This window comes from Physella acuta, unplaced genomic scaffold, assembly GCF_028476545.2.
Source record: "Physella acuta isolate Inbredline_101_S28 unplaced genomic scaffold, ASM2847654v3 ptg001058l, whole genome shotgun sequence".
NCBI lineage: Eukaryota > Metazoa > Mollusca > Gastropoda > Physidae > Physella > Physella acuta.
This window is the reverse complement of record NW_026732575.1, coordinates 1,388,444-1,404,996: the sequence shown is the minus strand read 5'-3', so window position 1 is coordinate 1,404,996 and position 16,553 is coordinate 1,388,444. Positions and strand designations below refer to the sequence as shown.

The window sequence follows — 16,553 nt, the reverse complement described above, 5'->3', positions numbered from 1 at the left end:
GTGTGTGTGTGTGTGTGTGTGTGTGTGTGTGTGTGTGTGGTGTGTTTATTTGTAAATATGTACATCTTTCATAACTAAATTCAAACGGGTAGATTCGTCAGATTTAGACCAGAAAGCTATCGCCTTGAGGAGCTTACATCTAAGCTGTGCCACAAATATTTCTCTAGTAGCCTCCCCTTGTCTGTTCGTTTGACGCCGTATAGAACTTTGTATCCCATTTTACCCAGTCACGCACCCCCTACCGTGACAGCCTGCAAATGTCTTTGATGGCAGCAATACTCTGGGAACACACACATACACACGCCTTCAGAATACAAGCCAATCTATCATTTCTAACACACGAGCATTACCGTTTTAAGCTCATTATATACCATCTAACTTGTTAAAGGGAATTCTAAAAAGTAATAAAGCACGATGATAAAAGCAACTTTTAGCTAGGACCAGAGATAAAAAAAATAAAGCTAATACTCGAGCTAATACCAAAAATAACATTAAGGTAAAATCTTGTCAGCAGTGGTCTGGTGTCGGAAGGTCTGACCTGTATTGAAAACATTCACGTTAGAGGAACTGACAAGCTTACAGGATTTACAGATCACATCAGCTGTTGTATCTTGTATGACAAAATGCTGATAGAAATGGAAACATTAAGTTAATAAAGTTATTGATTTATCCTAGGATCACAAATTAATATCAGTACAATTATATAGAGTTCACATGTTTTTGTAATCTCGACATGAGTAGGAAAAACGTGGTCAATGTTCCATAACGTGAGTAAAGTACCATCGTAGCTGTGTGGACTCATTTACGTGAGTAAGTACCATCGTAGCTGTGTGGACTAATTTACGTGAGTAAAGTACCATCGTAGCTGTGTGGACTCATTTACGCACAACAATTAGCCTTGGTCCTCATTGCCTTCAACACATTAAAAAATAACGACAGTTTTTATGTTTGAAAATTCCGAAGATTTTATTATGTGTTCAAAAAACAAACGAAAAAAACAAAACATATGAAATAACACATTAACCATAAGTTGTATAAACGGATGTATTTTGTAAATATATAAACCAAACAATTCCTTAACCTACACAAAGGGAGGCTTGATATAAAAATTAAGTGGAATTTATAATAAAGATGTATATAAATGCTTATAATTGCTTTGCATTAATTGTGTCCATGTAAATACACTAAACAAATACAATTATAAAATTAGGTAATTGGAAATTTCTCTAGCCTATGGCATGGAACACAAACGACACTAAATTTTTCACGGGAGATAACAATTAAAATTACCGACTTGATTTGTGAGAGTATGGTTATATACCTTGAAAACGATAATAAATGAATAATCCAATCTCGATAATAAAAAAAAATGTTCAGAATTAAACTTTTATTTTCTACTAATATATACTTATGTGATAGTAGAGATTTCTAAATAAACAAACATGCTCGATATGAGATACACTAGATAAAATATTAACTACTTAAACATAGGATTTACTAAATTAATCTATTTTTATTCTACTATATGACCGCATAATGTTCACATTTCAAATACAAAGTTTTACAGATCCCAAATTAACAGTTACTATCTACTTTATATGATTTTGGATGGCATATATCTTTCGAAAAACTATGCGAAAAAATATGGATAAAAGTGAACAAATATTACACACGTTATTAGAGTTGAACTTCACACGATCCGAGTGAATGTCTGATTAAAGATATAGTGGTAGATTACAACTACACTACTAGTCTATGAATATGCAAGAAATAAATGACAACAACATAGTCTGTTTTTTCCCTGTTTTAATGGCTATTACACGCACAGTCAATCTATGAGGAATTTCAATTCTAGATGAGTGTATACTTGGCTTTATTACATCATAATAGCAAAACAAACTGTTGTAGTTTTTAAAATCATTTTTTTTTAAATAAAATGTTTGGTTTAATGTTCGTGAATTTTAAACTTCTTATGTATACTCACCATCAAGAAAATATTGCCTTAGTTAAATGTTTACATCTAATTATTTTAATATATGAAATGTTGTTTATGTTCCTGAAGATTATATAAATAATTTGTTTACTGTTTATCCATTATTTTACCATAGCATTGTTTTCGGGTTGTTTACATTCGACGAAGTTTCATCTCAACAAAATCTAGAGAGTCAGACAAAGTTGTAATCCTACTCCAATAAATTCCTTTACATTCAGCACGACTCGCCCATTCACCGTTGACGTTAACAGTGTGACAATGATAATACCACCAACCACCTCTCCTCTCTACAGCACAGTTTCCATTGTCTGCATCGTTATCAGAGTCAATGGTTGTAAACTTCAAGTCTTTGTGATAATTAAAATCGTCTTTAGCATTCCCACCACTGAATGACGTGAGGCTCATCTTATACTTTGCGGCTTCATTTCCTACCTTAAAACCTCTGTACACAGCGTAGTAGTCTTTATCTTTATACTTCATGTCAAATCTGAGTTCATTATAACCCTGTGGAAGACAAAAAATTAGAAATATTTAGATATTGCATTGTGTTTGAATTATTTTAAGTATTAATCTGCTAATATTAGCCTATATGATAAATATACATATTAAAACTTTTGCTAAAACGTGACAAAAATCTATAAATAATACACGACATTTTCTAAAACAAATTTACCACTTATGCAAATAATGATTGGCTGCGCAGTAATTGATATTTATAATATGCTTGGAAAAACTTTTTTTTATAAAGTAAAAATATTGGATACACTTAATTCGGTAAGCCTTCATTTATCACATTATTACAACAAACGACTTCTGTTCAAAAAGATTATATAACACTCTCTATTTCCTGCTTATGTTTCAGCTTAGCAATCTATTCCCTTACGAGAAATATCATTTTTATTCAATTTACTTATGTAATTAGCGAGTGAAGGGAAGAATAGTGGTGAATTTTGGTTTTACTTGTTACCCTATTCCAGGGGTCGGCAACCTGCGCTCGCGAGCCGTATGCAGCTCTTTTGATGTCAAGATGCGGCTCTTCAGCACCATGCACAAATATTAATAGTTATAATTTGTTTTTGAAACTCTTAAAAATATTGTTCTGCAACATTCGGTGATAAGCGATATAATAATAAATATAAACAATATGTTTATGTGACGCATTAAATATTTCCCAGGATACTACAATGAATTAAAAAAGTTAGCATTTGGAGTGCTGACGATCTTCGGGTCATAATATTCATATATATATATATATATATATATATATATATATATATATATATATATATATATATATATATATATATATATATCATAATATTGAAATAAAAATGTTTGTGGCCTTTTAAAAACTGGAACATTTTGTAAATTGAATCTTTTGGCTCTTCCGTCTCAAAAGGTTGCCGACCCCTGACCTATTCCGTTCGTTCCTGTTTTAGGGGCCAAATTCTGACCAAAACAATTTTTTTTCCAAAATATTTTTTTGCGTGCACCATGATGTTGCTTTTGAGAAACATCAAAAAGGTCTACCATAGCTGTCATGGTTATAGAATAACTACCAAATACTGCTGAGTGGAAAAAATATTTTAAAATCTACTTAAGGGGATATGCTATGTTTTTTTCTATTTTTTTACAGATTAAGATCTAAAGCCTTTTGAATACTTTAATCATATTTGGCATATAAAAGTAAGTATGAAACAGCAAAAAAAAGGGTCGAAAACAATTTTGGTTGTCATGGAAACCAAAAAACCTCCTCCAATTTAAATTAAATTTTTCGGTACTTTTAAAAATGCTAAGGCTTTTTTTTATTATGCATCTATAGCAATCAAATTTAAACTGCTTATATTTCAGTATATATTAAAACTTATGTCACGACATCTTTTAAATAAATTAATACTAATAGTTTCGCTGTCTGTGTATCTATGTATCTATCTATCTATCTATCTATCTATCTATCTATCTATCTATCTATCTATCTATCTATCTATCTATCTATCTATCTATCTATCTATCTATCTATCTATCTATCTATCTATCTATCTATCTATCTATCTATCTATCTATCTATCTATCTATCTATCTATCTATCTATCTATCTATCTATCTATCTATCTATCTATCTATCTATCTATCTATCTATCTATCTATCTATCTATCTATCTGTCTGACAAGAACGCTCTAGAGAAAACACAAGGAAATTAAAAAGCTTCACAGTAAAGCGGCTGGCGAAATATGACGTCATATAGTAGAAAATAATCTCTAAGCCGGAGAGTGCACACAGTAATATGACGTCATTGATTCTCGAGTAAACATGGAATACAAAGGCAATTTTGTCTAATCTAAATGGTTTGCTGTGAAGAGTTTCTTGCACACAATTCTTCGGGTAGGGGCGAAGCCCCACCCCCGCTTAAGAACATCTGAGCCCCCCTCCCCAACTCAAAAGAAATTTCTTCATCGATACTCTATAATAAAAGTACCGCATAATTAATGTGTCTAATCTAAAAAGTGGTTTTCTTGCAATTTCTTTAATGCAATTTTTCGGGTAGTGGCTAAGCGCGACACCAGTGTTTCTTTCAGACTTTTTCCTCCCCGGAGAGGGGTGGAGGTACTTGAAAGTTTCGGGGACGGGGGTAGAATTTTCGGGGAGGGGGCGGACACTGGAAAAAGTATTTAATTATATTTCGTTGAATGGGACGGTAGACATTTTTTTAATTGGGGGGGGGGGGGGTGGGTGGTGTGTGGAGGGGTGGGGGTGGTGTGTGTGGGGGGGGGGGGGGGTGGGGTGGTTTTAGTTTAGACTTTTTCCTCCCCGGAGAGGGGTGGGGGGTACTTGAAATTTTCGGTGGCGTTGGTAGAATTTTCGGGGAGGGGGCGGACACTGGAAAAAGTATATAATTATATTTCGTTGAATGGGACGGTAGACATGTTTTTTTTGGGGGGGGGGGGTTCGGGGGGGGAGGTGGTGTGTGTGTGGGGGGGGGGGGGGGGGGGGGTAGGGTGGTTTTAGTTTAGAGAAAAGAGACAGCACTATCAGCCTAGCGCCCGTTGTATCCTTCCTCAACGGGCCATTTTTCTCGTACTAGTAAGAATTTTACAATCTCTAAAAAAATCGCACCCTTTTTAACATTCAAAAGTTTCAAAATGTGCATATTAATTACCAAACACTTTTTTCCTATGAAAGCAATCACAATTCAGTTGTGGAAAAAGTTGTATTTTCACATCAAGAACATTTACTGAAAATATGGTCGGCATTGTTTAATAAATAAAAAAGTAGTAGGCTTTTTAGTGTTAAAAACCTGCGAACTGAGAAAAACAGCCAAAAGTGACGAAAACTAGGTCAGGAAAGTACCATATCTGTGTAAACTGCAAAGCCGATTGAAAGCTTTGGGTGTTTCCGAGATGTAGGAAATTAAGTTTATTTATACATGAGAAATCAAGCTTTCAAATGATGTCAAATACAATATAATACGGATATAAAACTTTTCATAGAGAGCTTGTAAGATTGGAAAAAAATTGATTTTTGTTAATTAATAGGCTCATAAAAATTGTAATTCAAACACATACAAATTTTTTTCTCTTTAAAGTTATTATTTTCTTTATACAAAAATGGACAAAGTATCCAAAAGTGCAAGAAACCCATCATGACGAAAAACAAGAAATTTTATGATTTTTGTCCGCGCATTTCCCATTAAACTACTTTGATGCCTTACTGCCCTTCGTTAAAATAGGGCTGATTATAAAGCTTATTTGAACAGTTTTGTACAATGCAAATTAAAAGACGATTGACTATCTCATTTTATTTTTTTTAAAGAAGGCATACCAAAGAATAGTTTAGCTATAAAATATGAAATAACTTAAAAACTAATAGTATAAATTTAAAAAGTCATAAAAATGAACATAACACATACATCACAATGAAAGAGGTTAAATTACTCATAAAATAGATAATATCAAATTTGTTGAGGCAGACTACGCAATTTTTTTTGCCAGAGATCCTTTTTTTCTCGTTCCGCCATTGATAGAATACATCAATATATTTTCTAGAAATATCTAGATTAAACACACGTCTGACTTTGCCAATTGTAGGACATTATACTTCTCTTACTTAACCAGTAAGGATGACTTGAGAATAATTAAAGAGGGTAGGCAGGCGAGATATGTAATACTAGGCATGCTGCCCAGCTTCGCTTAGGCTTTCGAAAACATTGAGAATTTGAATGCTTAATTAATTCGCCCATATAAGGCGCCGGTCAGTCGAGGTCAGTTTTGACCCCCTCATCGTAGACTTTTCGGCCAACCGGCCCCCGTGTTCTGTCGCCCCAAGGCAAGATCCTGCCAAATTTGAAGCGCCTGCGGCGCCGGGAAGTGCCCTATCGGGCACCCGACAACTTAGCTTTATAGATCATCTAGATCTAGATGATCTAGAACATCTAGATCAATATCTAGATCTAGAATCTCTAGATCTAGAATCCAAATAGATAAAATATTTTTTTTTAAGTTTAGGCCGAGAAAATCGTATTGTATACATTTCATAGCGTACATAGATCTAGCTCTAAATCATATTTGAATGAAATAGTTCATTTTTTAAAATTGTAAACTCGGAAGATGACGTCATCAGTTTCGTGCTCTTGTTTTAGTGTTTTAGTGTAAACAATAAGCGACGTCATTGTTAAATGCGTTCTTGCCCCAAGTTTATACACTTTTCCGGTTGCATAAATAATACTGTTTCTCTATATTCGAATACGCCTTTATTTTTTATTTTTCTTCTTTAAATAAAATTGTGGTTATACATTTAAAACATCTAACATATTATTTTCAACAAAAGTCTTTAAAAAGTTCTTCATATATCGCTGCCGATTCTGACGTGATGTCCGGCGAAAATATTTTGCGGACAGACAGAGAGAGAGAGAGAGAGAGAGAGAGAGAGATGTGCGAACGTGGGGTTTTATAGATTAGGATTCTATCCTTGGCTTTGTCAAGACTCATGTAACATAACAAATTACGCTTAACACAAAAAAACTGATTAGGTGAGCTAATGTGATAAAAGAATTTTTTTAAATTTAATTTTTTTAAAATGTAATGTACAATTCAGTTATCATATTTTAGTATATAAAGGCCATGTGAGCACTTCTCTCTCTCTCTCTCTGTCTCTGACAGCAACATATTTCCTAGGCTATTATATCAATTTCTCCAGCGATATATGGAGAATCTAAACAAAATAAAGGCATATTTGAATGTAGAAACATGGAAAAGTGTATATAGTTGTGACAATAACGCAAATAAAATGATGTCAACTGTTACATGTTAAACGGACATTTTTATTTAAGACCAATTGCAAAGCAAAATGAAAAAACCAAGATTGAAATCAGATAACAGGTGCTCTCATATTGCGATCTTGATAAAATATCGCTCTAAAACCTGTTCTTTGCAACAAGAAGTTCTCTTCAACCCCCATAACCTGAACAAAAGCTTATAACCCAAAGAAAGAATAAATCACTAGTGATCTCCCCTAAATTTCCTCAAATCTATATATATAATTCTCTTCTGGGAGACTTTAGAAAACAAGCTAAAAGCGCGCTCCCTACCACCCCCACCCCTACATGGTCTGTTGAGCTGTGGTTCAAGCTAAATGTTTACAAGCAGAGCCGGGTTTAGTGACGACTATTAGGGGCAGATAATTTAGTTTGAAACGATTTTAAACGAAGGGGGAGGGGGGGTGTAACTAAGTGGTGTTTTCTTTTACGGAGGGGGGGGGGGGGTTATCGTCCTTAACGAGCTACTTATATTGTTTTAAAGAAATATTTTTAGTGGCAGCGTTGGTACTGTCGAATTCACAAATTATGAATTACTGAAAAGTAGAATAAAAAACAACTAAATATCGGCGTATAATATACCGCAGGTCGGCTCGTATTCTTATATACCAGGGGTCTCCAAACTTTTCAGTCCGAGGGCCGCATTAACTATCAAATTTCAGTTCGGGGGCCAGTTTCTTCCATGCTTGTCATTGATTTTTCTGGGCAAATTTCCTCAGCCATCACCAACAAACGTTTTTTCCCGTGGACAAAAAGATCTCCGCGGGCCGGATGAGAGGACATCGCGGGCCGCATCCGGCCCGCGGGCCTTAGTTTGGAGACCCCTGTTATATACGACTACGGGGATGGCAACTCGGGATTTAGTAGCGTAGCGAGGGGGGGGGGGGGCGGAGGGGTACATATCTCCCCGGCCGCAGACCTTAGGAGGCGCCAAAATGGGTTGGAAAAATAAATTGAAAGGTTGAGGGTGGTGCATATCGAAAGTTTGAGGGGGGGGGGGGGGGTGCAAATCGAAATCTTGAGGGGGTTGCAAATCAAAAATTTTGTTCCCGGGCGCAGGGAAGGGTCACTACGCCTCTGCCTCCTGCTAAGTTTAAGCTGTGGTTACCACAGTTGACAAATAATGCTCTCTGATTTCTGTCACACATTCGTCATTGAAGACTCGATATATGCCCAGTCATCACAGCAGGATTGTCATGACATTGTGCCCGACAGACGGCTAGAGGTATGTCGTCAGATAACAATTTCAATGGCAAGCTGCGAGCGGTCGTTCAGCCAGTTAAAACTTTTTTTTCGCATTTACGTGCGTCAATGGGTCAAGATCGTCTCAGTGATCTTGCTCTTTATAGCGTTGAAAGAGAAACATTGGAAAAAATAAATTTTGATTGCGTAATTGACCAGTTTGCGACAGTGAAATCAAGAAAAATAAATCTTTTGTAGACTATGTCAATCAGTATACGACATTGACTGAGTTGATCATGTAGTATAATTTCTATCAATTTTCTTCTTTAAATACAATATCTTCTTAAAATTTAAAATGTTTACCTTATTTAATGTAATAGAAAATGTGATTAAACGGGGTGTGGGCTGGGGCGCCACCAATTTAGTAGTTTGTTCCCTAGTGTAAATTATAGCTACGCCTCTTCGCTGCTAATATTCCTTAAATGTATTTCTTTTGCAGTTACAAGGTCAAAGAAGAAAATAGTATGTAAAGGCTCGTAGCCCTTAAATTTCTTGACTTGTTTATAATTCAAAACTGATCCTAAAATAAGCTTTATATTTTTTGCCAACCCAATTTGGCCCCCATCTGGTCGGCGCCCGGGGACATACGTACACCTCCCCCCTCTTCACCTCATCATGTACGGTTTACATCCTGTAAGCACTAACATTTCATTTAACTGGTAAAATTCTTCTTTACTTTTTGTATAATATACATATGAGTTTCAGGACGAATTATAAAATTGCATTCTGATTTATTTCGAAACAATGCTATCATTTTGTTAAATTTTAAAGAAAAAAACGTAAGAATAAAATGGTATTTTGGGATTCTAATAAGTCTACCTGACTTAAAAGTTTGGGAAAATATAAACTTGTGGGCGTGGAAAGTCTATACTAACTTGTGTTTTAGACACACAAGGTGAAACTTAATAACAGTAGGGTGCACAAAAAGATATTTTCCTTAAATTTTGTTATGACAAAAATTAAAAGAGGTTCTAGATTTCTGATGTTCTTACTAAATTTGTTAGCTGATGAATGACGTCATTCCCTATCCAGAAGTCTCCAGAATTTGAGCCAAATCCGTTTTTATAATCGTTCCAATTTCTAGTAAAGTTCACATCACCTTTGATACGTCTCTGTAAGAGATAACGACAATGCTAAAATAAAGTTTAAGCAAGTTGATCTCATTGATTCCTAAGATTAATTATATTTTAATTTACGCAAGTGCTAATATAAATGAAAATATTTAAGAAATTTAAAAGCTTCTGAATGAAATAATTGCAGTGGTAAAACCACGGTAAAATAAGTTCATTTGATTTATTTTAAGGCTTAATTATCTTTGAAATTAATTAAGTTTTTAGTTATATCATACAGCAAACACATTACATAAAATCAAAGCAGTTATTACTTTATAAAAACTAATAGTCTTCACATTAACTCTCTAAATATTTCCAACACTCTTTAAATTATACAGCTACAAGGATCACGAGATAAAACACGAGCTATAACGTTTGCTTTTGTTCTAACTCGAAACCAAATAAATCTTAAATTGTATACATACAACACAAAAGATATTCATGCACAATCAAAATCTTCAAAATAAAATTAATGTACACATAATGTTATAATTGTTTATAACAAACTATGAATTTTTCTATTTGATTTAAAAATCCATACCTTTATGAAGGAAAACAAAATAAACAAGACCACGATTCACCTTCCCACCAATAGCCACTAAAATACTGAGTTATGTTAAAAACTCTGATGTGTACTTATAACCTGACTTAAGGTCAACCAATTAGAATACTGACCAACGGTCTGCCAGAACTATAACAAAACTAGAGCTGGTGTCTTTTGACGTCAATATAACTTATTAGAGTCTTTGTTATTTCAAATAGACAAATACTGCGTATGTCGTTTAACTATTAGAATTTTTTTTCTTTAGATCGCATATAAACGTCAACATTATGTATCATACGTGTGTTTTTAATGGAATAATTACATCGAAACTGTTAAAATAAAATATCGGAAAAGAACACATTGGTAAATGGCTTAGAGTAATTTAAATGACAAAACAACCTGAATGACAATCCATCCTACAACGTCAGTCTCGGTATCACACAAGGTTCTGCTGACATCTATTCCAGCCTTTGTCATGTCCACTAAAACGCCATTGTTCATGTTGGCACATTTTGACTGGAGTAAACAATACAACGAATATTTATTTTAAATATCAGTTGAAAACAAGTGTTTTTACACAAGGAAAACGTTTGCTATTATGTTATTATCTACAGCAACATTATCATCTAGCAAAACACCACACACTCACACCCATCCACATACAATTTATAAATATATAAATATATATATATATATATATATATATATATATATATATATATATATATATATATATATATTTATATATATACTAGCGTACCCGACCCCCGCGCGTTGCCGCGGGGATAGAAGAAAGTTTGACAAAATATATTAGGATTTCACCAACGCGTTATCAATTATAATTATATGTTCTTAGATGCGTGACCTTCTTTTCTAAAAATGAGTTATTTAAATGTAAACAATGCCTGTTCTTGGATCATAAATATCAGGACACGGGTTTACCTACACTACCGCATGAAAACCTCGAGTGTACATTAATTACTCACAGAAATAATATGGTAGAAGACACTTCGGTGACCGCCTATGTGTCAGAGACGTAGAGAGGCGCTACCAGGGCCCCCAACCCCTGATTACACTACCGCATAGGCGCGGCGTACGACCCCTGGCTCCTTAAAACTAACATGAACTGCATCCGAGTTTTATTTTTTATATACCGTGTAAAGAGAAAAAAATCGCTCCCCCTGGGGGCGCCGCCCTTGCAATATTAAACAATTTTTTTTTTTGCAGAACCCTACCATTGAGTGATCTAATCATCTCCCCAAAGTTTCATGGTACACGGATGAACGGTGTGAAACTAAAATTTTATAAACCGTATATAGAGAAAAATCGCATCCTCCCGTTGTGCCGCCCTTGCGAAATTAAAAATGATTTTTTACAGAACCCTTCCCTAGAGCTTTATAATGAACTCCCCAAACTATCATGCCTATCGGATTAACGGTGTCACTGCAATTCACTTTTATTATTTTTTTATACCGTATATAGAGAAAAATCGGACCCTCCCGTGGCGCCGCCCTTTGCGAAATTAAAAATTATTTTTGACAGAGCCCTTCCCTAGAGTGATATAATGAACTCCCTAAAGTCTCATGGCTATCGGATGAACAATGCCGAATCAAAATCTACTTTTATTTTTATACACCGTATATAGAAAAAAACAAATCGCGCCGTGTCGGGGCGCCACCCCTGCGAATTTGAAATATTTTTTTTTTGCAGAAACCTCCCCAGGCATATTGTCAACAACTTCCTAAAGTTTCATGGCGATCGTGTGAACGGTGTTACGGCAATTCACTTTTATTATTTTTATATACCGTATAAAGAGAAAAATCGCACCCTACCGTGGCGCCGTCCTTGCGAAATTAAAAATGATTTTTGTACATAACTCTTTCCTAGAGTGTTCTAATCAACTCCCCAAAGTTTCATGCCTATCGGATGAACAGTGTGAAATCAAAATAGACTTTTATTTTTATATACCGTATATAGAGAAAAACAAATCGCGCCCTGCCGAGGCGCCACCCCTGCGAATTTATAATATTTTTTTCGTAGAAACCTCCCTAGGAATATTCTCAACAACTTCCCAAAGTTTCAAGGCGATGGGATAAGAGGTGTGGTAATGCATAAAAGACACACAGACAGACACACACACAGACACACATACATTGCTTTATATATATATAGATAGATAGATATAAATAAATATATATATATACATATATAGATATATAGACATGTGTGTGCGTGTTTCTGTGTGTTTGCGTATGTGTGTATATATAAGTATCCTAATATATAAAAGACCATGTGCGCTCTTCTCTCTCTCTGTCCGCAAAATATTTTCGCCGGACATCACGTCAGAATCGGCAGCAATATATGGATACCTTTATACGGACTTTTGTTGAAAATAATATGTTATATGTTTTAAATTTATAACCACAATTTTATTTAAAGAAGAAAAATTTAAAAAAGGCGTATTCGAATATAGAGAAACACTATTATTTATGCAACCGGAAAAGTGTATAAACTTGGGACAAGAACGCATTTAACAATGACGTCGCTTATTGTTTACACTAAATAAAAAAAAAAAGCACAAAACTGATGACGTCATCTTCCGAGTTTAGAATTTTAAAAAATAAACTATTTCATTCAAATATGATTTAGAGCTATGTACGCTATGAAATGTAGACTACACTATACGATATTCTCGGCCTGAACTTAAAAAAATTATTTTATCTATTTGGATTCTAGATCTAGAGATTCTAGATCTAGACTAGATCTAAATCTACGCTACGTCGCTTAGATCTATTCTAGATCTAGATTTAGACTCCATCTACTGTAGAATCTATTCCAAAAATAAATTTCCATAATAAACTTTTTCAGGACTTAAATATTTTATAGAAATCTTTGTTTGTTTAGCAATGAAATTGGCTAATTTTGGGTAAAAAAATAATTTGAAAAAATAGGCATATTCGTGTAAGTTATTTTTTTTAAACACTTCTTTTATTCTCCATATATTAAAAGGTACCTAATTAGCTGAGATGATAGTGTACTTGATACCAGACAGGTGGTGCTGGATCAAGACACACCAAGTCAAAGCTAATTTTTTTTTTTATTTTTATTTGTGAATCTTCCTTTTTCCCCACGTTTTCTTTAACTTGCTTTCGCGTCTTTCCAATCAAATCTTGTAATCGAAATTTCGGACACTTCCCAGTTAGCTAGCGCGCTGAAATTTTCAGGGAAGCTTTGTTTCCGATGACAATAGAATATTCAATTGTTATTATTACTAAATTGATCCATGGAAACATTTTATTGATCATTTTAGACCGCTATAATTGTACAAAAAACGTGGGGAAAAAGGGACATAACCCAGTAATTGTAATTTGATGAAAACAAGGTTCGGTACTCTCCCTCTTTTTGCTTACTGAGTAGTTATCACGCGGTGTTTGTGTACAAACAACCAGAACATAACAACTAGTGGCCAGTATGGGGGACACGATATGTTCGAGTGGTTGGGCACACGATTGCTAACCCACTCGACACGGGTTCAAGGCACGTGTTTTTTACGAGTTGTCTTCGTTTACCCAAAAAAAAGTGAATGCGAAAAGATAAAATCGATAGCAAGATTTTAAAGCAAACAAACAGACAAAGACTAAAAAGTAGAAAATAATTATCATTAAAAAAGTTTTAAAAAACCCACGTTTTCTGAATGAACTAAAAAGTAGAAAAAAAAGCTATACATCACAATAATGCAAGCGATCACTCTACTATAAGCGATGAAAAACGTGGGGCGCCGTGATTTTCTTACAGTTTCTAATACTGTTGGCATAGCAGCAACAAAAGTGTAAAGCTGTAATGTAACGTATTTATGGACCGCACCGGGGGGGGGGGGGGGGCACAATTTAAGGGAGTGACTCCAAACAAAAGAAGATCATTCGATTTAAATAAATAATTAATTAGAGGTTAATAGACTTTTAAGATCAAAGTTGACAAGTTCCAACAGGGATGGGAAAGGTACGGGGGGGGGGGGGGGGGGGGTTAGACACCATGACGCAAACCTGCTACTTCCAGCTATGTTAACCTATATTATTCCAAGGTCTCAATTTTTTATAATTTTTTGAAATGGATTAGCTTTTGGGCTCTAAATGCAAGAATGCCTGTGGATTTTTTAATATCGATTTTTTTTTAAAAACGTCCCATAAATGGGACGCTAGCAACCAACGGCCCCATGTACATGTATTGCAACAAAAGAGTAAAGTATTGATATAACGTATTTATGGACCGCAGCGGGGGGGGGGGGGGTCACAATTTTAGTGAGTGACTCAAAGGCAAAAAAAGATCGTTACATTTAAATAAATGATTCATTAGAGGTAAATAGACATTTAAGATCAAAGTTGACAAGTTCCAACAGGGCTGGGGAAGGTAGAGGGGAGGAGGGGGCACCTTAACGCAAACCTGCTACTTCCATTGATGAAGTATTGAATAAAACTCAATTTTAAACAGAAAAAAACACAATACAAAATGTGTATTTGCTTGTATATCAGCGTTATTATTTTTTAAGATGAGTTAATTTTTGTAATCTCTCTTTTTCAATGTGTCCTAAATGGTATGTCTTGAAAAGTAATAGAAACTAAGAATTCATTTTTACGAAATTCATTTTTAGCAATACAGGCCCTATTAACTTTAATAGAAACTTAAAAAACCGTTTGTTGCCGACGAATGACTTCTGGCATTTTTTATTGCAATTACTTTTTGTAATTGTTTTTTTTTTTTTGTGACAAAGGAATATAACATTTATAACAAATTAATTAAAAATAATTGAATACCTTGTTAATCGTGTCCTCTCTTTTGTGTATGTCTTGAGCTTTTATTTTGTCATCGTCATGTTGACCTGTGTCAAGCATGTTTAAATTAAATTTGAATTTCAATTGATTTTTGGAGTCCCTTGTTTCAGGACTTTTTCGCAGGTATATTATTCTAATGTTTAGGGGACGATGTTGATGAACCATCATTATTTTAATTTTCATAGAGAACTTCTAATTTAGAAACCGCAACAGTTTAAGTAATAGTGTGGTCTGTACTAAGTCGTGCCATCTCAACGTTGGGTGGCTTATGGACATTCTATTGACTTGAACCCGGATTCGAACTCGATATTTTTGGGTAAGCAGCCTAGCTCTCTAGTGATAGGCCTCTCCGTCCAATGCTTATCAACTGAAGAAAAAAATTACTTATTCTAAAATCTATAGATCAGTATAAGTATCTATGTCGCAGAAAATGCTGAACTCAATCAGCCATACTAAAATGACAATCGGATTAGGTGACATTACCTTTTTTACAATAAAAAATATATTTCCTCTTATGCCAAAAAAAAAAAGAGTTCGAAACCATATTAAACTTAATTTTAAATCATGTAAATGAATTCATACCTCACTCAAGGCTAAGTTGTGGATTAAAACTTAGAAAATGAATAACTAACCGCGTTAAATTAAGTTAGAAGTATGCTATATCCGTGTGGATAGATTGGACGTTGTTCACGATCAATTATTAATTACGTTTTTTATTTGAAAAAAAGTATGGTTGCAAGTTTCTAGTGAATCGGAAATTATTAGTCCACAATAGTTTGAAATATTTACCTGCTAAGTGACGTGGATATTAATTATACCGTATATATGCGGTGGTAAACGATAAGTAAAATTTCCATATAGAAATTCGATCAATCGATAAAAACGAAAGTAAAAGCAATCGCCAACACATCTTTGTTTTAAAATCAAATAAAATTAATGATTAAATGTATCAACTTAAAGTTTATAACCTTACCAGAACACAGAAAAAAGTTGAGAGCAAACACTACTACAAAAGCTCTGGCAAATATTTTCAGAGTCCCCATGGTTGTAGTCACACAGCGCAGAGAAGAATGACGTTGTTATCGATAGGCGTTGTCGATATATAATACTGTTGGATTTTAATGTTCTGTCTATATGCGGGCCTTATCTGGCCTAAGACTTGTATTTCAATTACACGTCGCTTATAACTTGTTAAAACCCCTTAATGCCGACAGTCGCGTTTTCGCGACATACCGATTTAGCGCATAGCATATGCGCATAGGTACATTTATCCTACTGCTACTGGTCGTTGTGTATTGGGTACATCCAGACGGTTGTATTGTACCAATGGTCACGTTGTCAAGTCGAAATTTATGACGTCACACTCTCTTGACTCACGCGCATCGTAATTTTTTTGACTTCGTGAATTCAGCCTACTTACATTTGGAAGTTATCGGCTGATTACGGTTTGTCGCGTTTTCGCGACAGCCGGCAACAAGACATAAAATGGTACATGGGTGCCAAGCAAGTATAACGAAATAC

At 34.6% G+C, this 16,553-nt stretch overlaps 1 protein-coding gene across 1 annotated transcript; it reads right to left on the bottom strand.

Moving 5' to 3' along the window:
- Window positions 1-2,125: 2,125 nt before the first annotated feature.
- LOC131955223 (ficolin-2-like) lies at window positions 2,126-16,082 on the bottom strand. The gene is made up of 5 exons (XM_059319244.1): window positions 16,006-16,082; window positions 15,015-15,079; window positions 10,603-10,719; window positions 9,540-9,659; window positions 2,126-2,497 (listed from the first exon to the last, which is right to left on the bottom strand). The coding sequence occupies exons 1-5, from the start codon at window positions 16,073-16,075 to the stop codon at window positions 2,126-2,128; spliced, it is 744 nt and encodes a 247-aa protein (XP_059175227.1). The 5' UTR covers window positions 16,076-16,082.
- Window positions 16,083-16,553: the final 471 nt, after the last annotated feature.

Excerpts from the sequence above, each read along its gene's own strand:
- LOC131955223 (XM_059319244.1), bottom strand. The coding sequence starts at position 16,075 with ATGGGGACTCTGAAAATATTTGCCAGAGCTTTTGTAGTAGTGTTTGCT. Across the intron at positions 15,080-16,005 it reads CAACTTTTTTCTGTGTTCTG|GTCAACATGACGATGACAAA; the intron begins GTAAGGTTATAA and ends TGCTTGACACAG. Across the intron at positions 10,720-15,014 it reads GAGAGGACACGATTAACAAG|TCAAAATGTGCCAACATGAA; the intron begins GTATTCAATTAT and ends TGTTTACTCCAG.